At 41.3% G+C, this 25,000-nt stretch overlaps 2 protein-coding genes across 2 annotated transcripts in view; both read left to right on the top strand.

Moving 5' to 3' along the window:
- ppp6c (protein phosphatase 6, catalytic subunit) overlaps positions 1–10,288 on the top strand; it is a 22,285-nt gene extending 11,997 nt beyond the window's left edge. The window contains exons 4-7 of the mRNA XM_076079612.1: positions 1,826–1,967; positions 2,066–2,145; positions 9,385–9,594; positions 9,686–10,288. Coding sequence (XP_075935727.1) covers positions 1,826–1,967; positions 2,066–2,145; positions 9,385–9,594; positions 9,686–9,934 — 681 coding nt within the window. The 3' untranslated portion in view covers positions 9,935–10,288. The remainder of the gene's footprint in view (positions 1–1,825; positions 1,968–2,065; positions 2,146–9,384; positions 9,595–9,685) is intronic.
- A 2,346-nt stretch (positions 10,289–12,634) lies between these two features.
- Positions 12,635–25,000, top strand: part of scai (suppressor of cancer cell invasion) — a 32,884-nt gene continuing 20,518 nt past the window's right edge. Inside the window, exons 1-9 of the mRNA XM_076079845.1 lie at positions 12,635–12,907; positions 13,727–13,855; positions 14,176–14,300; positions 18,939–19,034; positions 19,441–19,527; positions 20,573–20,671; positions 21,593–21,689; positions 22,876–22,974; positions 23,290–23,442. Of these exons, the coding sequence (XP_075935960.1) occupies positions 14,194–14,300; positions 18,939–19,034; positions 19,441–19,527; positions 20,573–20,671; positions 21,593–21,689; positions 22,876–22,974; positions 23,290–23,442 (738 nt within the window). The 5' untranslated portion in view covers positions 12,635–12,907; positions 13,727–13,855; positions 14,176–14,193. The remainder of the gene's footprint in view (positions 12,908–13,726; positions 13,856–14,175; positions 14,301–18,938; positions 19,035–19,440; positions 19,528–20,572; positions 20,672–21,592; positions 21,690–22,875; positions 22,975–23,289; positions 23,443–25,000) is intronic.

Below are 25,000 nucleotides of genomic sequence, written 5' to 3'. Positions count from 1 at the left end.
GCTTAGAATTAACGCCAAAAAGTTTAATCTTGGTCTCATCAGACCAGAGAATCTTATTTCTCATAGTCTGGGAGTCCTTCATGTGTTTTTTGGCAAACTCTATGCGGGCTTTCATATGTCTTGCACTGAGGAGAGGCTTCTGTCGGGCCACTCTGCCATAAAGCCCCGACTGGTGGAGGGCTGCAGTGATAGTTGACTTTGTGGAACTTTCTCCCATCTCCCTACTGCATCTCTGGAGCTCAGCCACAGTGATATTTGGGTTCTTCTTTACCTCTCTCACCAAGGCTCTTCTTCCACGATTGCTCAGTTTGGCTGGACGGCCAGGTCTAGGAAGAGTTCTGGTCGTCCCAAACTTCTTCCATTTAAGGATTATGGAGGCCACTGTGCTCTTAGGAACCTGAGTGCTGCAGAAATTCTTTTGTAACCTTGGCCAGATCTGTGCCTTGCCACAATTCTGTCTCTGAGCTCCTTGGGCAGTTCCTTCGACCTCATGATTCTCATTTGCTCTGACATGCACTGTGAGCTGTAAGGTCTTATATAGACAGGTGTGTGTCTTTCCTAATCAAGTCCAATCAGTTTAATTAAACACAGCTGGACTCCAATGAAGGAGTAGAACCATCTCAAGGAGGATCAGAAGAAATGGACAGCATGCGAGTTAAATATGAGTGTCACAGCAAAGGGTCTGAATACTTATGACCATGTGATATTTCAGTTTTTCTTTTTTAATAAATTTGCAAAGATTTCTACATTTCTGTTTTTTTCTGTCAAGATGGGGTGCTGAGTGTACATTAATGAGAAATAAAATGAACTTTTTTGATTTTAGCAAATGGCTGCAATGAAACAAAGAGTGAAAAATTGAAAGGGGTCTGAATACTTTCCGTACCCACTGTACATGCATAGGGGGGGTCAGAACATAATAACGCCAAACTAGATTCCATACTCAAATTTAACACTATAAAGTTTAAAGTTTTGGGATAATACCTTTTTAATCGCAATTATTTTGGCCAGGATAATCGTGACATGACATCTTCCCATGCCTAAGCATCAGGCATCTGTTTAACCAAATATTCTCTGTGAGCATGTTACCGAGCCCGTTTATAATGGTGCCTAAAACATTTCCTTCACTTCACTAGTTCAATGACCGGAGCAGTTTAGATAACAGACACTCAACTGTGCTGCTGTTATGACAGACATGTAACCAGCCTTGTTCACAGCAGGACTTCCCTGCATTCACTGTGGTGTGCCATGAAGGGAAAACACTTCAACCAATATTTGGCATTCAAATTTGTATTATTTTTGGCCTTTGCGGGGGTGCCATGCCATGTAAACAAACCACTTCTCTATCAGCTGTGAACTCCAGATCAGACTGGTTACACAACCACTTGGGTAGTTGGATGGTCAAGTAGTGCTTGCTATCTACCTACGATTGTACTTTTAAAAACAGAGAACATGTTTAATATTGGGATATGTACTGTAAATGACATAAACATCGAACAAAAAGTTTGGAAATTAGTGTTTGGTTGATTATTTCTGTTGTAACAATGCTTCTTGGCAATAAATTGTATACCGTTGGAAAGCCTGTTTATTTATCTTTTAAACGGTGCCCCATTTGTAAGGAACATGCATTTCTGGGATGAGCAGCACAGCTGAGTACAAGCTTTTTTAGAAAGTAGCAAACGCATAACTCCAATCATTCTGTGCCCAGGTTGTTCAGATGTGAAGATGCACCGTGTCCTGGAAACTACAGAGTTGTGTTGTGAATGAATTCATGGAGGCTCTTAAATGTCTTGCGTTCACTGATGGCGTCGTCTTTTCCCTCCTCTAGGGAGACTTTGTAGACAGAGGATATTATAGTTTGGAGACATTTACACATCTGCTGGCTTTAAAAGCAAAGTGGCCGGATCGCATCACACTTCTACGTGGAAACCATGAGAGCAGACAAATAACACAAGTGTACGGCTTTTATGGTAAGTACACATGCTTCACTGTTATTTTATATATGCAAATGTTTTCTGTTTCACAAGCTCATCAAACCATGTTGCATGTATGTTTTGCTTATTTTTAGATGAGTGCCAAACAAAATATGGAAATGCGAATGCCTGGCGGTATTGCACCAAAGTGTTTGACATGCTGACTGTGGCAGCTGTAAGTTTACTTCTGGTTCTTTCACTTTGATTACATAAAACATGTGATCTTGGAACATAGCTAGAATGTGTTAACAACATGGATCAATTTTCTCCCATAGCAACAATTCAGAGATTATAAAAGATCAGCCAAGTAAATCCTTTATAACTTGCATTGCTGACAACATTCATGCAGGTGGAGCTGTCATCTTTAAATGTTTATGTTTTCTTCCAGGGAGAAAATTGAAACTTGCTCAACATACAGTCAGAGCCATAAGTATTTGGACTGTGACACAATTTTTCTAATTTTGCCTCTTTACACGACTCCAATGGATTTGAACTGAAGCAGTCAATATGTGGTTGAAGTGTAGACTTCCAGCTTTAATTCAATGGATAAAACAAAAATATTCACAATAACCGTTTAGGAATTACAGCCATTTTTACACAGCCCCCTATATTTTCAGAGGCTCAAAAGTAATTGGACAAACTAACATAATTGTGAATATAATCATTATTTTTAATACTTGGAGGAAAATCATTTGCAGTCAATGATTGCCTGAAGTCTGGCACCATAAACATCACCAAACACTGAGTTTCCTCCCTTGAGATGCTATGACAGACCTTTTACTGCAGCCTCCTTCAGCTGCTGCTTGTTTGTGGGTCTTTCTGCCTTCAGTTTTATCTTCAGTAAGTGAAAAGAATGCTCGCTTGGGTTGAGATCAGGTGACTGACTTGGCCATTGAAGAATATTCCATTCCTTTGCCTTGAGAAGCTCTTGGGTTGTGTTCACAGTATGTTTTAGGTCGTTATCCATCTGCACTGTGAGGCGTCATCCAATCAGTTTTGTAGCATTAGGCTGAATCTGAGCAGATAGTTTAGCCTTAAACACCTCAGAACTCATCCTGCTGCTTCTATTAGCTGTGACATCAATGAACACCAGCGACCCAGATCCATTGCCGGCCATACATGCCCATGTCATACTGCCTCCACCGTGTTAGACAGATGATGTGGTATGCTTTGGATCATGAGCCGTTCCTTTCCTTCTCCACACTTTTCTCTTCCATCATTCTGGTACAAGTTATTCTTGGTTTCATCTGTCCCAAGAATCTTGTTCCCAAACTAGTCAGTCTTTTTCAGATGTTTTCTGGCTAAGTCTAATCAGACCTTCCTGTTCTTCAGTGTTACCAGAGGTTTGCACCTTGTCGTAAACCTTCTGTATTTAGATTCATGAAGGCGTCTCTTGATTGTAGACTTTAACAATGGCACGCCTACCTCCAGTGTGTTCTTGACTTCAGTAGAATAATGATTATATTCACAATTATGTTAGTTTGTCCAATTACTTTTGAGCCTCTGAAAATATAGGGGGCTGTGTAAAAATGGCTGTAATTCCTAAACGGTTATTGTGAATATTTTTGTTTTATCCATTGAATTAAAGCTGGAAGTCTACACTTCAACCACATATTGACTGATTCAGTTCAAATCCATTGGAGTCGTGTAAAGAGGCAAAATTAGAAAAATTGTGTCACAGTCCAAATATTTATGGCCCTGACTGTAGCTAATGTGTCATAAATAACACATCTGCACTGATTTTAAACTTAACTTGGTGTTAAACTTACTTAAGTTTAGAGTTTTAATAGGGTTCAAATCTGTGAGTTTTACCTCGGGGTGCTTTCATGTGCTGAAGTGAAAGTCTGACAACAGAACTTGGCGATTCTGCTGCCACATAATATTCATACGCTGTGATGTTTGGAAACTCAACAGGGAATTCACATAATCATCAGACATGAATGCCATAAAGACTTTATTTATATTGAATGGTCTAAGACAAATATCTAACTTGCACTATTTAGTGCCATATATATATATATATATATATATATATATATATATATATATATATATACACACACACACACACACAGTGGGGGGGGGGAAGTATTTAGTCAGCCACCAATTGTGCAAGTTCTCCCACTTAAAAAGATGAGAGGCCTGTAATTTTCATCATAGGTACACTTCAACTATGAGAGACAGAATGGGGGGAAAGAATCCAGGAAATCACATTGTAGGATTTTTAATGAATTAATTGGTAAATTCCTCGGTAAAATAAGTATTTGGTCACCTACAAACAAGCAAGATTTCTGGCTCTCACAGACCTGTAACTTTATATATATATATATATATATATAATGGTAACTAATCTTGTCCTTGTCGTAGACAAATTACTGTGGAATCCCACAGATTTACACATTTGACACAGAAGCCTGTAATTGAGAGGAAAACCAACTTTCTGCTCCATAGAGACCAATGTTAAATTTTGCTTCAAAAACATCTTCCACAGAACACGGTACCCCATTTCTAAATCGCCAGTTCAGCCACATTTTTTACACTACAGACACAATTTTTACAGGATCTGTTCTTCAACTCATCCTTCCTCTCATTTATTAATATCGGAGCAATAGGAGCTACGGTTATGGGAGTTTTGAGGATTTGTTTGAGAGGCGTTTCCTTGTTTTATCTCCATGAAAAGGCTGCAAGGACACAGGTGTTTCTGATTAAGCTCATTAGTGATGTTGATAAACAGACTCACAGACACTCCTCTCCCTCTATCTCTGTATGTCTCTCTCATACAGTCATTCAGGTCTTAGAGCTTTTTACTACTACTGCTACCATCAATATTATTACTACCACTACTGCTATTACTTATACTACAACTGCTACTACTACTGCTATTCATGCTACTACCAGTACTAATACTACTACAGCTATTAGTACGACTGCTACTAGTACTACTACTTCAAATACTGCCATTACTACTACTACTATATTAAATACTACGACCACTACTACAGCTATTACTACGACTACTGATACTACTACTTCTTCCAATTACTAATACTTCTACTACTAATGATACTTCTACTACAACTTCTACTACTACTACTACAAATATCACTACTGCTACTACTAGTACTTATTCTAATGCTACTAATACTTCTACTACGAATAATACTTCTACTACAGCTTCTAGTACTACTACAAATATCACTACTGCTGACATTTTTTAAGCCACAGAAACCATTCGAATATCAAAATGTTCAGCTCTTTCAGGAGAGGGGTGATATGACTTTTCATATTTGTAATCTTTAAATTCTTTGAATATTAAGCTATTTGCAATTTTCTTTTGAATGGGATCTCTATGGAGAAAATCTTCAAATCCTGTTAAACTTTTTCAACTTTCAAAGCCTTCTTCTTCCTCATACTTTCAGCTACAGACACCATAGTTAGACATTTCAACTAGAAGGGTTTTCAGCAGTGCAGTTTAAATGCTTTCGGAAGACACAATGCTCCCAAACTTGCGGCTTAAATGACGCCGGGAGCTTCTGACGCTCCTCCACTCGCCATGACTTTCACCGTTAAATGCTTCTAACACGCTCCGTTCACGTGAACACACTACTGCTTTATATCTGTTCACTGACACTCTGCATTGATATTCAGGGACTTGTTACTTGAAAAGGAACAGCAGCAGTAAAACTTAATTACACACTATGATGATTACACTGTTAAAAGAGAAATACTCAATTGATCCGCGGTTCTTCTGAACCGGGAGGGGTGATCCGAACCCACCTCTAGTGTTGGATAAGGGCAAGAGGAGAAGACACAGCCGCTACATCATCGGATCAAACAGAACGTCTGTTCAATCAGAACTACTTTAAGTCAGAACATCTGTTCTGCTTACCGATCCAACACAGAATCCAGCATAATATTAGAAAAGCTAAAATATGGAAAATAACAAGCACGAATGGAAGATGTTACCAGATCGTAGTTATTTGTCTTAAACATAGAAAACCACTGGAATGGTTCTTTAACGCTGTCATGAAGACAAATTGTGCAACTCTTAAATGGGGAACAAACTATAGCATAAGTATTCCCAGTAATGTTAACCTGAACTAGATGTACTCTCCTGGACAAATAGTTACATCTGCTATAGAGTCAAGCTCGTTTTTCCTTATGTACGCCTAGTTGTTATCTGAATTTATCTATCTATAGTATTTCTTCTTTTGACACTGAAGCAGTACTATAGTTTTCCGTTTTATGGAGCATGAAAAATGTGTTCTGGTAGCAGCATCAGCAGCAGAAGAATCAGAACCGTTTATTGCCATGGTATGTTGAACATATGAGGAATTTGACATGACGGGAGGTGCATAACATTTAACAACAATCAACAGTGTAAAGTAGAAACATATTAAATTTACAGAAAATATAAAATAAAGTAAGATATATAAAATAAAGTGGAAAATAAAATAAAGTGCACAAACGAACAGATAACAGGACTATAAACAAGTGAGATGTAAGTGTAGTGTAAAAGTGTCGAGTGTAATAGAAGGGATGTGCAGGGGAGTGACCGGTAGGAATTTGTCCTGGGGAAGACAGAGTCAGTGGGGGTCCCGGGCTCTGTTAATGAGCCCGACTGCTGACGGGAAGAAACTGTTCATGTGTCGTGAGGTCTTGGTCCTGATCTCCTACCAGATGGAAGGAGCACAAACAGTTTTTGTCCAGGGTGAGAGGGGTCGGCTACAATCCTTCTTGCTTGCTTCAGGGTTCTTAAAGTGAACAAGTCCTGGAGGGACGGCAGATTGCAGCCAATCACCCTCTCAGCAGAGCGGATGATGCGCTGCAGCCTACCCTTGTCCTTGGCTGTGGCTGCAGCGTACCAGACTGTGATGGAGGAGCAGAGGATGGACTCAATGATGGCTGTGTAGAAGTGCACCATCATTGTCTTTGGCAGGTTGAATTTCTTCAGCTGCCTCAGGAAGTACATCCTCTGCTGAGCCTTCTTGGAGATGGAGCTGATGTTCAGCTCCCACTTGAGGTCCTGGGAAATGATGGAGCCCAGGAAGCGGAAGGACTTCACCGCATCGACGGGGGAGTCACACAGAGTGATAGGGGCTGGTGGGGCTGCATTCTTCCGGAAATCCACAACCATCTCCACTGTCTTTAGAGTGTTGAGCTCCAAGTTGTTCAGACCGCACCAGGTCACCAGGTGGTCAGTCTCCCACCTGTAAGCGGACTCATCCCCACCAGAGATGAGTCCAATGAGGGTGGTGTCATCCGCGAACTTCAGGAGCTTGACGGACTGGTGACTGGAGGTGCAGCTGTTGGTGTACAGGGAGAAGAGCAGAGGGGAAAGAACGCAGCCTTGGGGGAACCGGTGCTGATGGTCCGAGAGGCTGAGACGTGTTTTCCCAGTTTTTGTCAGACAGGAAGTCTGTGATCCACTTGCAGGTGGAGTCGGGCACGTGCAGCTGAGAGAGCTTGTCGTGCAGCAGAGACGGGATGATGGTATTGAAAGCAGAGCTGAAGTCCACAAACAGGATCCTGGCATAGGTTCCTGGGGAGTCCAGATGCTGGAGGATGAAATGAAGGGCCAAGTTGACTGCGTCGTCTACAGACCTGTTGGCTCTGTAAGCGAACTGCAGGGGGTCCAGGAGTGGGTCAGTGAGAGTTTTTAAGTGGGACAGGACAAGGCGCTCAAAAGACTTCATGACCACAGAGGTCAGGGCGACGGGCCTGTAGTCATTAAGTCCTGTGATCCTAGGTTTTTTGGGGACGGGGATGATGGTAGAGACCTTGAAGCAGGCTGGTACGTGGCATGTCTCCAGGGAGGTGTTGAAGATGTCTGAACACCGGAGACAGCTGATCAGCACAATGCTTCAGGGTGGAGGGGGACACAGAGTCAGGGCCAGCTGCTTTGCGGGGGTTCTGTTTTTTAAAGAGCCTGTTGAAGTCACTCTCCCGAATAGAGAGGGTCGTTACTGGGGAGGGGGGTGGGGGGGACACTGTGATGGGTGGTACAGAGGCATAGACCCCTGCTGGGCTGGGGGAGGGGGACCTGCTGGTCTGGGGCTGGTAGATGGAGCTGTGGGGGATGGAGTCAGGACTGTCCCATTGTCTGTCAAAGCGACAGTAGAACTCGTTTAAGGAATACAGGTGGTAATTCACTTTTAGATTCAGTTGTCTACCGCTGTTGTGTGAAAGACATCACCTCTTTGCTTATTTCTTTTTGGCTGTCTATTTCTAATGTCTTTATCATCGTGTCTCTCTGACATAAAGTTCAGGATAGACACACGGGCTCAAAACATGGTTCTCTATTTTCTGCAGTGACATCACCAGCACTTTTTGAAAAGTTAACAGATTTTCAACTTGAAGCACTCTCACAAAAAAGGTGGAGCATACTGGAAAAAGACACGATGTGGACACAGTCCACTAACAACCTAAACTCTTTTGCCGACAGACTGTTTTATGTAGTTACTTTTTCAGATTTAGATTAACAAGACATCGATAGATCAATTAACATTATTGATAAAGCTTTGTTGGTCCTCAGAGGGAAATTCACAAGCTATCCAGCAGTATGTAAATTAATATATAAAATATATTTAAAACTCGATTAAAGCGATCAGCAAATTGATGCATCAATAATTATTGATGCATTATTCTGAAATGGGCAGTTCTGCATAATGAGTACTTTTACCATGGTACTTTTGGTATATTTTGATGCCAATACTTTTGCACTTTTACTTAAGTGCAATCTTGTCTGTTGTGAGATATTTTGATTTATGATCAAATGCAATAAAACTTTAAAATTATTATCTTGTTGTATTCTAATCTTACGCCAAAAGACCTATTTTGCGTATTAAAATCACAAATGGAATGTTACTGATGTAGATGTGCTGATTCAGGTTTTTACAGACATGAGTGCATTTGTTGATGGACCGCACGCTGCTACAAACTGGACCGTTCCTAAATTCAGAGCGCTGATGGAATGTACCGTTGGGTTATTGGGAGCACCACACTCAGTGAACGTGGAAAAGCTACTTGTTTAGCTAAGCTACCATGGTTACATTGTCACTAACTCCTAACGTTAGCTACAGCCTACATTTCCCAACTCATTTTCATTGGCATATCATTCGGTCTCATCATTATCATTGTCATCCTCACTGGCTCTTGCACAAGAGGTGCTATTTTGCATTTTACATATCTATTGGAAAGTTTTTCTTCAATTTCTTTGCATTGACATGTTCCTCAATTCATATAGCAATAGAACGCTCTGTTTCTTCAAACAGGGCTCTTATCTTACTGTAGATTGTCAGATTGGATTTACGAAGACACTTAACACCTGATCAAGATTATGATTTGGGTCATATTTCCTGATATTTTCTAGAACTGCCAGTTGTGTAATGACATCTCTAATGTCTAATCCCAGTTGATAGATGAGCAGGTCCTGTGTGTCCATGGTGGTCTTTCACCTGACATCAAGACGTTGGACCAGATCCGCACCATCGAACGCAACCAGGAGATTCCCCACAAGGGAGCGTTCTGTGATCTTGTGTGGTCCGATCCAGAGGATGTGGACACCTGGGCGATCAGTCCGCGAGGTGCCGGCTGGCTTTTTGGCTCCAAGGTTACCAATGAGGTATGTTGTGTCAACATTTAAAAGCAATCAATGGAAAATTGAAACCTCCGTATCACCAGTTGATTGAAAATATACTCATATTTTGTCATAGTTTGTGCACATCAACAATCTGAAGCTCATCTGCCGCGCACATCAGCTGGTTCACGAAGGCTACAAGTTCATGTTTGATGAGAAGCTTGTGACCGTGTGGTCGGCTCCCAACTACTGCTACCGCTGTGGAAACATTGCGTCCATCATGGTCTTCAAGGACGTCAACAGACGAGAGCCCAAGCTGTTCCGCGCCGTCCCCGACTCAGAGCGTGTCATACCTCCCCGAACTACTACCCCCTACTTCCTCTAATGACAAGAGCTGGTCCTCTCTCCTCTCCACCCTCTGGAGATCTCAACTCTAAAACCTAATAACATATTTTAAGATATGAATGGAAGTAACGTCTCTTTCAGGTCTAGAGCATCTTGAGCCGCAAAGGGTTTCTTCTAAGGCTACAGTCAGTTTGCACCACACGCACTTGTTCTGTCGTTAAGAAAAACTAGCCCCAATGAGAAAATTATACCTTTTAAATTTCTTCATATTTTAATGATAAGAAAATGTTGAATGGTTTGAGTTTGTTATGTACCCCACTGAAGCAAATAAAACATTTAAACTGGTGGTAACTGCTAACAATACATGTTCAAATAAAGTGATATATATATTTTATTTATCATTGTAGCAGTTTGGTGTCACGCTTGCCTTTTGAAAGATTGGACTAGTTTTCTCCTTTTAGGACAATCCTGTGTAACACCCCCCCCCCCCCCCCCCCCCTCATTTGGTCAACTTTTCTTTTCAATGTTTTTAAAAACTGTTCTGTTGCTGCAGACAATTTTTGTTTAACGATAGTTATTGCAACATACAGAAGAAATGTTTTACGTGAGAACATTATTTTGCAGTTATCAGAATTAACGAGATAATCTTCATAGTGTGAATGCCGATTCAGCATTCACGCTATTGTGATCCAAATCTTTATTCTTTAAATTCTTCCGTACATTTTTTTGGACTCGGTACGTCTGCGTACATGCAGCTACAGAAACCATAATATCAAATATAGTTTTCATATCAATATCAAAAGTCATTTCTTTGATGGCATTTCTATTACTAATGCTTATTTCTATCATGTACATTTACAGTTGAATTGGGTTAGAAGACTTTGAGCTATTAATCTTGTGTTCAACTTTTCAGTATCTTACAGTTTCTGAAATATCAGTTTACAAACCTTTTTATGACTTTATAATGGGTGTGTATTGCGCTACTTAGTCACATGACCTGGGATGTCACCCACTCTGAACCCCTCTGCGTTTCTCCTTTTTATACCTCTGTGCTGGCAATGCTTTCAGCCGGAGGCATTAGGTTTACAAGTTGTACAGACGTACAGCTGTCCAGTCTCCACAAACGTCCACCAGGCTCAATGATGAAATGACTGGATTTTGGTGGTCAAAGGTTAAGGTCACTGACCTCACGTCCGTCAGGAACGCCTTGAGGGAATTTCTTTAAATTTGGCGCAAACGTCCACTTTGGGTGCTTTTCCTTATGCTAATGAATCTTTGTTAATCATTTCCTAGCATCCTCTCCTCACGTCTTAGTCCCGTTCACTGGAGATACAAGCAGAAGAGGCGAGGAAGGGACACAAGGAGATTCTGTCCATTGTTTTGTTATACTGCTGTGATCTATGATCTCTGTTCAAATAAACAATGTACAGATGTCTTACGCACAAACACATACACACACACACACTGGTTATTGGTCAGTGCAACCATTGGACACTTCACGAAGGAATTATTTCCTGCGTGGAGTGCGAGGCACTGTAAGTGAGGTATTGCACATAAATATGTCCGAAATGATGACAGCTATGTGGCGCTATGGAGCACGCTAAATACACATGAACTCAATCGCTGTATGTTTTCACAATGTTCACAGGCGATATGATCTGTGTGCTAAGTCTTGTGACTTTGAGTATACCAAGGGCCTCAGAAATGCGTCTGAATGCCAACAGTGATGAGGGGGTTCTATGGAGCGGACGACGTGCCCATTCAAGCCCAATTACGACATCAAATCTAAATATTTACTAATTTGAACATTAGTGCAAAGTTTCATGAATTATTTTGCAACCTAAAGTCCTCACACGTGTGAGCATGTGTTTGTAAAATGAAAATGGACGTCAGCTCACAGTGGTGTGAGGCCAGCGTCCCTTATGTCCAGGTCTTCATTCACGACTGTCTACACACCTGGAGTTGACTGCTGGCAGCTGTCTGGTAGCGATCAGACCTCCGGAGCAAACCAGAGTGTTTGGCTTTTCATCAGGGATCCAGGAGTCAAACAGGGCCAGGATAGCAATCACAACCATGTTTCAGATGTGGCCACGATCCATGGAAACATGCAAGGGGAGAAAGCACAAAGACTCAGGGGAAGAAGCCAAGTTACCTGCATTAAGGAGAAGGATTTTACATTATCTTGAGGATTTCACAGGGAGCCAGTGCAGAGATGTTATACGGGGAAATATGATCTCTTCCATTGTTGGTACAACTGGACAGTGGACAACTGGACAACTGGACAGAGATTTATTGGAGCAGCCGGATAATAAGAAATTGCAATAACCTGGCTTGAAGTAACAAAAGTACCAATATTAGATTGATTTAAAATAACTTGCTTACAAAGTTAAATCTATTGGGGATAATGAAATTTGAGGATTGAATTTTGTATGATCTAATTCACTTGAAGAACTGGAGAAATCGATTTGCTTGATATGAATTATGAATATTGAGATTTCTGAATTGCTCCCGTAAAGGAACATTTTATTTTGATTCACTTTTGTGAATATCCATGCTTCGTTATTGCTCTGCCAATGAAGCTTGACTATTGGAACTACAATTCAATCTTGTCATATTTCACTAATGTAACAAGGCTATGGTTACTTATTTCAAGATATAGGCGTTTTGTCAGCGGGGAAGCGTTTATTTTGAAAATGTTGACCCGGAAGTAGCTAGCCAGTTCTCGTGGAGCGGTGCCAGCCGCTGTCCTCGCCCTGCCTCCTCCAGCGTCCTACCTGTCACAGGACAGCGTCCTTTCATACGGAGTAGCATCCAGGCTTCAACCGACAGCAGTCCCGTGCACGCTGCTGAGGGACACGGCTCGTTGGACGGCGGTCCGGTGTGAGACACACACAGTGAGATGCCAAGAGAGGCGCGTTACACCCACAGAGCTCGTCGTGGCTTTTGCACAGATTTGTGAGAAGCATCACTGTGGTAACGTCCGCCTGTTCCTCACCGCTAGCCGGCTGGCGAGGTAAGGAGAAACGTGAATTACACAAGCAGAGGTACCGTAAGTTAAAGCCGCTACATCCAGGCTGTGTGAGCGGTCTCTATATGAGCTACCGCTGCTTATCTTTGGCATCCACAAAGGAATCTCCACATGTTTGTTTGGTTGGGACGCTAATGGAGGAGTGGTGTCCTGACTGGAAACGACAGAAGGCTAACGTTATAACGTTAGATACAAGCAATTCTTAGTGAACGGCCCAATCAAGCGTAGTCTCATTAGTAGCTAACGTTAATTAGGTGGCTGGATGAGCCCAGTGTTACCCGAGTTCACTGCTGTCAACATTAGTTTACATTACAGTTGGGTTATTAAATAGAACTAATTAATGAGAAACAATACAGCAGCTGATTGTCCTGTTTGTTGTGACTGATTGTATTATAACATAATATATTCATTTCGTCTTGTCGCAAACGGCTCATTATATCGTTGATTTTTCCCCCTCCAATCCTCATCGTGTACATCCTGTCATTGTCACGGTGAACAGACCTTTCTCACCAACTCAATGAGAGCTGTTGGATGTCTAAAGACCTGCAGGGAACATTTCAGCACAATTGGTCAGTTCCGAACAAAATAAGTTTGTTACTGACATAGACATTAAGCCATGCAGGGTTCTTACCACCCTGATAACAGAGAGGTAAGCTGAAGGTTTGAGAGTATACACAGTGACGTTACACTGGAAGTACAGCAGCTGTAGGGTGTCCTGCACACTATATAAAGGCACACACAGTCACCCCATCGATGAAGCTATTGTCACTCATTTCTATGGCACAATCAACTTTCCATTTGCAGCAAATCATTTTTGAGGAGACGCGGCAATAGCTGAACATTGTGACCTGATTGCACATCCATCTTAGCAAACTGGAGGTTGCAGCCACTGTGAGAGTGAAATCTGGGACATCCCAAGTCAACCTAAAAAAGGTGACCATGTGATGCATTTCCTCCATAGTTTCTTATTTCTATTCATTTTAAGTAGGGCACCAGAAAGACACTTGGATATCTGCCTCCAGAAACATCTGTTTAGTGGTAATAGTTTGGATGTCAACATGGTTGAAATGTATTTCCTTGTAGCTTGATGTATTAATAAATCACAAGTTCACATTGGAACCAATGGTAGGCTGTTTGGTCTAGTTGCCACTGGTTCCAATATTTTGAACCATTTATAACTAACCAGTATTTTTTTTTTATGCGGTATCACTCCTCAGTCAATACAGTATTTATTTACTTCTATTTGTAATCAGGTGTGAAAGGTCAGTGTCATGACTGGAGCTGAGACTGAGGATGATATTCCATTAGGCGAAAGGAAGACTGTCACAGATTTCTGCTATCTCCTGGACAAGTCCAAACAACTCTTCAATGGGCTAAGGTTAGTTTGTACTTCCTATGTTGTCTCCTGTCTGCTGGACTTTTGTAATCAAGCATTGACTTCCAGTGAGTAGTTGTTGCAATGCGCAGGAATGATATGTATTCAATTGTGCAGCGCAAGATGTTCGTCCATTGCCAACTTTGGGTTTCAATAGAGGAAGTAATGTGGCCTTTATGTGAGGGTGTGGAGGTCAGGGTGGTGGTTGAGTGTGTAGAGCAGGGGTCCCCAACAGACGCAGTTGCATCCGGACCCAGGACCTAAAACCGATAGATAACTTGGAATTATACATGTTAAACAGTGAGTCTATACTTTAACCGGCGCAGCTTATTCAGCCGTTCCGGCACTTGTTCAGCGGTGCAGGAAACACACCGACCAATGCGTTGTGAATCACATCACGTGATGCAGCTCAGCCAATCAGAAATGGGTATTCTGACAAGTTTCCTGACTCGAGTGAGATGTACACACACCGTGACACACGGGGCTGAGACGAGGAAATAGAAAGAAGAGCAGGAGAATTGCGCTGATCAGAGAAGTTATCTCACATGACGTTTTCCAAAAAGAGAAACGTGTTCAGAGAGAACAGAATATATAAACAAGAATGAACAGACTTCTATGTTAATTCTTCCCACAGGCAGTTAAAACCAGTATGTCTCATATGTTCAGAAACCGTAACTATTGATAAAAACGGTAAATGAAGCGACACTACGAGACAAAGCACAACTCTTTTGAGCAAACGTACCCACTCACATCTAAATGAAGGCACAGAAAATAAACCTAAGAGCCCAATATGATCAGAATCATAACACAGGAATTCACTGTCCAATGATGTTTACAGAGAGAATAGAGCTGAAACAAGTGTTGATAACCACAGAGAAAGATCATGCTCACTGATTTATCTTTTTAGTAGTGCTGGGCAACGATTAAAATATTTAATCGCGATTAATCGCATTGTTATGACAAAGTTCAATAATGAATTCAAAAGTAGTGTATTGCGCACTTTTATTTTAAAAGTACTGCTATATGAACAAAAGTGCAATAACATTTGGTTTGCAAACACTTATTAAAACAAATAAGGTTCTTTTTAACAGCAGTATTCTCTTTACACAGTAGTGATCATATTTCTTATATTATATCATTCTTATATCATATGTATATTTTCCCTTTAACTCGCGAGATGCAGGTTGCATGTTTTATACTTAATGTGAATATAATTCATACTTTGTTGGCATCTTATTCTGAAAACCGGATGTTCGTCTGAAGAAACCGGATGTTGTCTCACGTTAACTTTCAAAGTCCTTCGCTCGCTCCCGACCTGTGCCGTTTAAATGCGTTTACCGTGAATTTCAGCATATAGGTGCACTAACATGTCAGTGTCTGCTGAATTGACCACAGCGATGTCCAGTAGTCTCCAGGGAGAGCAACAGCTGGTGCACGTTGTAACGCTGCTTGTCTTGCTTTTGTTTATCTAAACATCTCCCACAAGCTGCATCAACGTAGTCTGCTGAAGACTTCCTCCACGGACTTTCAAAATAAAAAAATGGGTTAACGCGCTATAAAATAATTGTCGGCGTCAATTAATGAATGCGTTAACGCGATAATAACACGTTAACTTGCACAGACTACTTTTTAGATGACAAAAATATAATATTGTGGCTTTTTTGATTGACATCACTTCACACCTGAATGAACTGAATTTAAAGCTGCAGGACAATTCAGTGAAATAAATTGTTCTAAAATTAATTACTTTATTTAAGATGCACATTAAAAAGCTTTCTGTTATGTCAGTTATTCTTTATTCCAGCCATTATTTTACTTGAAATGAGAAGAACATTTATTTATGTATTATTTATAATCCATCCAGTTAAATTTGAAAACTGAGAATAATAATTGTTAAAATATAATTGATGTGTACTTTCTTTATTTGATTTGACAGTTGTTGACTACACAGAGGCGTTGTTACTACTAGACTTCTTGAATATCTATATCTATCTATCTATCTATCTATCTATACTAAATAGTGCGAGTTAGATATTATTGTAATGTTCCGGACCTTTGCCCGAGGAGATTTTCTCAATCTGGACCTTTTGGAATTTTAGTTGAATACCCCTGTGTAGAGCATCCGACTTCCTTGTGGGTGATGGAAATTTGTGTCCTGTCACAATCTAATAGTTAAGGTTCACTTAAAAAAAGTAACCACAAGGAGTGCACCAAATAAATACACTGGATCAGTATGTTTACCAATACTGAGCTTATTAGGCACATACAGTATCTGTCATGATGGGACAGTTCCATGCTTTTTTTATATTGATATATGTAATTTATTATCACGATGTGTGTGTATATATATTATATATATATATATATATATATATATAATCTGCTAATATTATGGCCCATTAGTCTATTCATCATGAATTATTTTTAGCAAAACATTTTCTAATCTATTGGCCATTATTTTTAGCTAAAATTTGAGTGTCTACATTTAGCAGACTCACTGGTTTATTTGACACTGGATCAATTGGGTTTTTACCTTTTAGTAAAGAAATCGATTCTCGTAAACTGTTGGAAAAATGCCCCTTTCTGATGATTCATTTAAAACATTGAGGAGAAGCTACCGATACCACAAAGCTCAGCACCAACAACACGGAGGACACACGGTGTGCTCGACTGACTTAGCAATGGCAGATAGACAACAAATTAAATAAAAACACTAAAAATGGATCAACTGGAGATTCCAAGCAGGAGAAACAATGTACGTGTGGTGGGACTAAAGCAAGATGTATTACCAATAGTGAAGCCTGTTGGAGAACATAGTAGGTCAAAAATATAAATAAATTTAAATGCCAAGAAATAGAAACAGCAGTTACTGGATGTAACGCCGGTTCTATAATTTAGTGTGTAGCCCTCTAACTACAGGCCCAGCTGGTCTCTGTTCTATTCCCATTGCGGAGTTCAAAATGGAGACAAATGATGCACGGCTGGTGTTCTATAGTGTGTGGTTACTACGTCCTGATGGGCGGTGAGTGCAGAAATCTCTCTGAGGATGCAGAGGCGGAGCCTCAATGGTGTTAACCAATGGTGTGGCCCGTTAGAGGGTTATATTAAAAGAGAGGCAGAGGTTAGGCATTAGGCCAGGGGTACGGTTGGAGTTAAATATGGCGATACAGGTAGGTGTGTGGTCTGGCTTAAATATAGAGGTGAGGTTGGTCTTAAATATGGAGGTAGGGGTGCGGTTGGGGTTATTTGTGGAGGTAGGGTGCTGTTGGGGTTAAATATGGAGGTAGGGGTGCGGATGGGGTTAAATATGGAGGTAGGGTACGGGCGTGGTTAAATATGGGGGATGGGGTGCGGGCGGGGTTAAATATGGGGGTAGGGGTGCGGGCGGGGTTAAATATGGGGGATGGGGTGCGGGCGGGGTTAAATATGGAGGTAGGGGTGCGGGCGGGGTTAAATATGGAGGTAGGGGTGCGGGCGGGGTTAAATATGGAGGTAGGGGTACGGGCGTGGTTAAATATGGGGGTAGGGGTGCGGGCGGGGTTAAATATGGGGGTAGGGGTGCGGGCGGGGTTAAATATGGGGGTAGGGGTGCGGGCGGGGTTAAATATGGGGGTAGGGGTGCGGGCGGGGTTAAATATGGAAGTAGGGGTGCGGGCGGGGTTAAATATGGGGGATGGGGTGCGGGCGGGGTTAAATATGGAGGTAGGGGTGCGGGCGGGGTTAAATATGGGGGTAGGGGTGCGGGCGGGGTTAAATATGGGGGATGGGGTGCGGGCGGGGTTAAATATGGAGGTAGGGGTGCGGGCGGGGTTAAATATGGGGGATGGGGTGCGGGCGGGGTTAAATATGGAGGTAGGGGTGCGGGCGGGGTTAAATATGGGGGTAGGGGTGCGGGCGGGGTTAAATATGGGGGTAGGGGTGCGGGTGGGGTTAGGGTTAGGGCAACACTCTCGGTGGAGAGGCTGTATGAGCGAGCAGAAAGGAATGGGTGGGGCTGCCCTCTGAAAGTCCATGAGTGGAATCATCCGTTATGGAATCATCAAGTCGAGATGTTGTTTTTTTAAAGAGGAACTTTGTGCTCTTGTAAACAATAGATATGAATGGTGATGACACAGCAACTAACACCTACAAAAAATGAAACAAATAGTCGAATCTTCGTCTTCAACAGCCAAATCACATTCTAATCAAAAGAAATGTGATTCGGGTACAGCCCTAGAGATTGGCATTCCCAAAATCTGCAGCATATCTAATGAAAAATATTTAACACTCACCAGCCATCAACCAGGGAAGATCATCTTGACTGTAGGCGAGTGTACCTACTGAAGTTCTGTTAGTCTCTAAGAGTGAAATTGGGAATGGAACTGGAAATTGGTTCTTGAGTTCTACGAAGGGCAAAACGGCCTTTAACTAATCAGTCTTTGTGAAATATTGTAGTAAGTATTTGAAAGCATTCACGTTCATGTACAAATGATTGCATAGTAAGTGTGATTCCCTTGAAAGAACCAAAAAGGTCAGAGATCTTCCTTGAAAATCCCAAAATGCACACGGTGCAGTCTGGTTGATTGGAGAGTGTTTAAAGATGTTCTGTATTGACTGTGTCTCTTTTCTCTCCTCTGACTGTTACTGTGCTCTTTGCTGCAGAGACCTGCCTCAGTATGGACACAAGCAGTGGCAGTCCTACTTTGGACGGACTTTTGACGTCTACACTAAGCTGTGGAAATTTCAGCAGCAGCACAGGTTATTTCCATCTCTTATTGCTGTCCCGGTTAGAATAGGTGGATGGAGGCTGCTGTGTTTCATGTATGTAGTTCAGAGTAGAATCGGCTGTCAAACTAAGGGCGGTGTTATGATTCATCACAACAAGTTAAAATATTACAGATGGGTTTACAAACAATACAGCACTGTTCAAACTTGTTAGGACCAGTGTTCGCTGTATTCCCATTCACATGAAATATGATGCAAATAAATCTCAATGAGGCCAAATTGAGACATAGTGTAAGTCTGTCAGTTCATTAACACAGAGACGATGCACATGTCATAGGTGATGACTGTCACAGTGTCATTTGCCAGATGTTCTGTCCCACTCTGGTTGAATAATTTCATTGTTTGGTGCTCAGTATCATATGTTTTCGTTTACTGACAGGCAGGTCCTGGACAGTCGCTATGGCTTGAAGAGATGGCAGATTGGGGAAGTTGCATCCAAAATTGGACAGCTTTACTACCACTACTAGTAAGTCAAACTATGTCTCGACCAAGACATAGACATCTCTGTCTCACTGTTGTCTGTTCACAGTTATAGATTATTATTACTGAATACATTATTTTAATATGATTTCATGATTTATGCTCTTATCATCCATTACTGTAGTTTATATAGAATTAAAACAATTATTCAAAATCAAGGTATGGCACAGATAATTGAGGTACATTTGTGCGCACGACTCCTACATGCTGAGTGTAGGGAGACACGAGATATACTGCATGACAAATGTCTTGGGCTGGATCCTAGCAGGCTAAATATGTGACCTGTCGGGGAGCTACAGCCAATGAGTGAGCAATACACGTGTTGAGGGGAAACTTTGGGGAAGGGTCGCCTGTTGGTCATCCAAAAAACAGAGGAATTCGACATTAAAAGCAAAATTTAGAGCACTTTATTTTACTAAAGGGTGGAGTGTTTTATTTTATAACTGTATTGAAGCACTTTCTTTTATTAAAAAAATAGTGCGCTGTGGTGTTACATCAGATTTATTAATATTCATTGAAGTTTGGAAATTTTCTTATGAATTGTTGAAATTTGATTCATCCACCACATGATAAGACACTTATGCTGATGATGAAATCTCACAAAGGTTCACATCCTCATGAACAGGTGGCAATCATCAGGCTGAAAATAGAGATTTTCGCCAATTTTGTGCAGTTAAGAGAGTTTGGTGAGACACTCAAGAAAGTAAGCGAGGTTTAGGATAAGAAGGCAGCGGTGCTCTTGCATGAGGTCCATTGTGTTTTTTGAGAAACACAGTGGGCCCTATTTTGATCATGCGAGTACAGTGATAAGTGCAAAGCAGCAGGTCTGGGGCGTTCAGACTGTCCAAGCGGACCTGCTACTTTGGTTCATGTATGTGCAGCAATGCTAAGAGCTAAAGGGCTTAGTGAAGGGGGATTTAGATAACAGGGTGGGGGAATAACGAATGAAATTGAAATGCTATGAATGTATTGAATTGTGCTCCACTCCGGAGATAGTAACACAACTTCTTCTTTCTCATCCTGACTGGCAGCCTTCGTACCTCAGAAACCAGTTACCTGAATGAGGCCTTTTCCTTCTACTCAGCCATCCGTCAGCGCTCCTACTACTTTCAGGTCAACAAAGAGGACAGGTAAGTTCCACAAATCTTTTTCTTCAAATGTTGTGAGTTGCAATTTCAGGAAATAGATGCCTTTGCTTGGTATATAATAAATTCCTTGGCCATTCATTTTAAAGATTTCTTTTGTTTTCTGCTTTTTTCAAAAACTGAGCCAAATATCACTTTTCCTAATCCATAGATTACTGATATGTGCAGCAAATGTAGTGTCTAGGGTCTAGTTTTATAGGATAGGGCTGCTTATATTCTATATTTTTGTTATTGTCACCCAATCCCACCAAAAGAGCATCTTTCAATTATTTGACTTTCCCTAGTCAGTCAGTGGCTCTCAGCCACCAGCGTATTGGTTCCTATTGAAGATGTAGATCTTTTAAAAACAAATAGTATAAACGCTCGGTTTGGATAAACTGTTTTCTTTAACAACTGGTCATTATAGTTTTTAGTGAATGGTATTTAAACAGGAGGAAATATTGCATTAATTGGGGACTATTTTCAGCAGCGTATTAATCTACATTTAGTGATTTGGTGAGTATTTAGAGCAACAGCTTGGCTCATGATGTATGTTAATGGCTAACAATGGAGCTCTATGGCACAGAGGAAGAAGACATATCAAGCTTTGATACAAACACAATACTTAGTAGTTAGTAGATGGATTCGTTGTTGGTTTTGGTCTGCATGGGATTTGTTGATAATATAATATAATGTATGATATAATAAAAACAATTCTGAATCATCAGACTTATTCTTTACATTTCTCAATCACAGACACAGGCAAGCGAACTAAGATGATCAGTTATATGCAAAACACAAATATGCTGAATTGAAACATGAACCATTAGTGTCATCAGTAGCCTTAATGACCTCGGCTTTAAATGGGCTTGTCCTTTAATGTGCATTTGTTTTAAGTTCATATTGTCTTCTCTTATCTCTTATCAGGCCAGAATTAGTAGTGAAGAAGCTTCGATATTATGCTCGCTACATAGTCGTCTGTTTACTGCTGAACAAGATGGACCTAGTCAAAGTTTTGGTGAAGGTATGAAAGTTTTTTGTATTTATACTGAGTGATCAAAACTTTTGCACCCCTGGTTTTCTGAGAAGCATGAAGCCATCTCCTGCACCCGTCATTTACCATTCATAGCATTCATCTCAGTGTCTCGCTATGGGACGATTGGGATTGACATGCAACAAACCAAACACAAACCAAGGACTTTGCGCTTCATGGTTGGGGCCTCAACCCCGAGTCCACCAGGAGTCTTGGAAATGAAAGCAGTCCCCCACCTGTATATTTTCGAATATGAAATAACAATCCTTTGAGACCTATGCAGCATTTTTATAATTCATTTAAATTGACAATTAGAGTTATTGGTGCAGTTTAAGCTTTTAAAATGAGTTTAGTTCTCTGTTGGCCCGAAGGTCCATCCATTGTTGCCTAGAGCACAGTGCTGGGTATACCGGTTATAATTTGCCCTGTGATGTTCATTTTCATATATCTCCATACTGAAAAATGACCGCAGTGAGCGCTACGGCCTCAGAGCGTACTCTTCTCATTAATGGTTTGAACTGTAACACAACAATAACCCACAACTAACTCTTTAACAGCATAAAACACCATGGCACACATCAATTTGTGACACATAAACAATTTGTAAAACGAATCGGTGTTCATTTATACATTTGCATCGCTGAATGGCATGGTGGGTAACGTCATAGCTGCTAGCTAGTAGCATAACAGTCTGTTAACAGCTGGGAGGGGCTCTGTAGAAGAGATGGAGGATAACGACACTGGAGACACGCTAGAAGAACTTGTGTCCTAGAGAAGAGTTGTGTCTAGTGTTTGGACTTTCTTTTGTTTTTTTAATCTGACGTAGCCACTGTTGTTGCCGGTGGTGCTAAAACTAGCAACGTTCATCACCTCATTGCCCATTGCCTCCAACTCCTTATTATAATCCAGCATGAGCAGCTCTTTGACAAGTGGATTCAACAGAAGGTCTGTTGTATTCTGAGAATACGTGGGGAGAGAATCCCTTAGTGAGACATCAAAATGAATGCACTGGCTTTAAGAAGAACAACAAAACGTTCCACTTTCCCCTTTCACAATACTGGGAAAAGTTAGCCTGCTTCCTGAAATTTGTATGAGACCTATTTTATGAATTGAAAAAAGTGTATTTTTAAATTAGCATGAACCTTGATGGAACCTCATGTCTGTCTGCTACCTGCAGGAGTTATCTGAGGAAATTGAAGATTACACACAGCGATTCAACACAGAGGACCAATTGGAATGGAACCTGGTTCTCCAGGAAGTGGCAGCTTTTGTAGAGGTAACTGACCCTCCATATGTAACACGGCACATTAGTCCTTTCAATGTTGTCTATTTCATTGTCCATAATGCAGGTTGCAAATCTGTGTGATTAGATTGTCCTGAGGTCCACTGAGTCCTCGATGTATCTTATAAAAATATAGTAACAACCCATAATTGTGTGAGAGTTGGTTGCCTACATAAAAACAGTAATGCAGCATTTCATCTTTCTGGACTGAGATCAGGAATTTCAAATAGTCCCTTTTGTGAAGTGTCTGCTGCCTGTTTCATTGAATCAGCTGTGGCTCACTGTTGTTTCTCTCTTTTTGTAAAACAGGCAGATCCAGTGGTAGTTCTGAATGACAACAATTCTGTTGTTGTCACCAGCAATCGGCTGCAGGAGGAAAGTGTGCCTCCACTAGAACAAGGCATGGTGGTTGGGCAGCTCGTCCTTGCAGATGCACTAATCATCGGCAACTGTAACAACCAGGTTTTAACCCACAATTTCTAATTCACAGTTCCTAACAAATGATACACAACACGGTTGTTGACTGGTCTTATTGGGAAAAAAACTCTCAAACAAACAATATCAAACTCACCTTTTCAGTATAGAACTTGATAGTATTACCTGCAGATCTGTTGTCTGTGATGTTTCGTCTTACATTGCTCTTGAATGATAGTTTCACTACTGTATGGATGGAAGTATATCTATCAACTGTCTAAACCACATTTTGATAGATATGCATGTCCTATTAGATTCATGGTGCATGACATGTACTGCTCCAGAGATTAGTTTTTAAACACATTGTACGTGTTGGAAGATAATTGCTTAAAACAGAGGAAAAGATTGTGATCTATCTTCTTATATCGGCTGGTTTCTTCAGCAGATCATCTATTTCCATCTAGTTGTTAACCCGATCCAGTGACGGGGAGACAGACGGTCCCTAGTCTGGGATTGAAACCGGGTTCTTCGTGCTGTAATGCGACAGTGCTAACCACTGCACCACCGTGCTGCCCCAAAACACTGTCAAATAGAAAGTACTGAATGGTGGAGGTAGACCGTTACAGCTTTTCACCATTTTTGTGTGTAGGGTTTTTTGGGCAGGGCTGAAATCATGGCTAGATGATGCACTGGAGCCATGACCCCTCCCCTAACACGATACAACAACTAGAGACATAGCATCAGTGGTTTTGCTGCTCAACTGTCAGTTACAACACCAACTTACCAAAACCTGCTAGCTAGCAGTGGTGTACTGGCCATCTGGCGTATCGGGACAAATTCCAGTGGGCCTCCACATCCGTGGCCCTGATGTACGTCAAAGAATCCATTTAGATTTTTACCGGCCCTGCCGGTCTCCTTATGGGCCCTCTCTATGTGCCTTTCATTCAGGGTGTGCATTAAAGCGTGTTGCATGCGTGTTCCAGTCAAACTTGTGCTTCCGTCATAGGCTCTGCCGTTGGCTACTCCGACGCTACTGTTAAACGGTGGATCAATTATTTTGAGCAAAATGACTCTTTTCACTATCCGAATTTGATGAATTTGGTCCAATAACATTTGGAAAGTCTGCAAGAGCTGTGCGATTGAATTATTTGATCCCCATTCAAGTTAGCATAGTGCTAAAGCGGAAGTTAGCGGGCTCGGCCACTGGAAGTCTGTGGTACTCAAGCACAGCCCATAAAGCATGCATGTTCACATTATGCTAAAGTAGCATGCAGCAGTGAGATGGCCGACATGTGGTATATCCTGTAACTATAATCAACCCTCACCCATGACTGGGCGTGGTTTCAGACCATCATTTCAGAGCAGAGAATATTGCTTATTCTTTCCACGGTTTTCAAACCTAATTGTATAAACAAATCTGCTGGGTGATTAATAACACATTTTTCCGTGGAGTGACGAACTCAGAACACATTATTTTTACTTTATCCAGACTTTAAGTCCTGTCCAGTTCCTACCACAACCAGTAGTATAGTGATCAGTCATTCCAGGGCATAATGACAGCAATGCATGATTTTATAATACATAGTTTACTGCTATTTTCTTACAC

The sequence above is a fragment of the Anarhichas minor genome, unplaced genomic scaffold (assembly GCF_050575085.1).
Source record: "Anarhichas minor isolate MPS153535 unplaced genomic scaffold, ASM5057508v1 ptg000073l, whole genome shotgun sequence".
Classification (NCBI taxonomy): Eukaryota; Metazoa; Chordata; class Actinopteri; order Perciformes; family Anarhichadidae; genus Anarhichas; species Anarhichas minor.
Note: the sequence above shows the minus strand (reverse complement) of the source record. Positions and strands in the feature narration are given on the sequence as shown.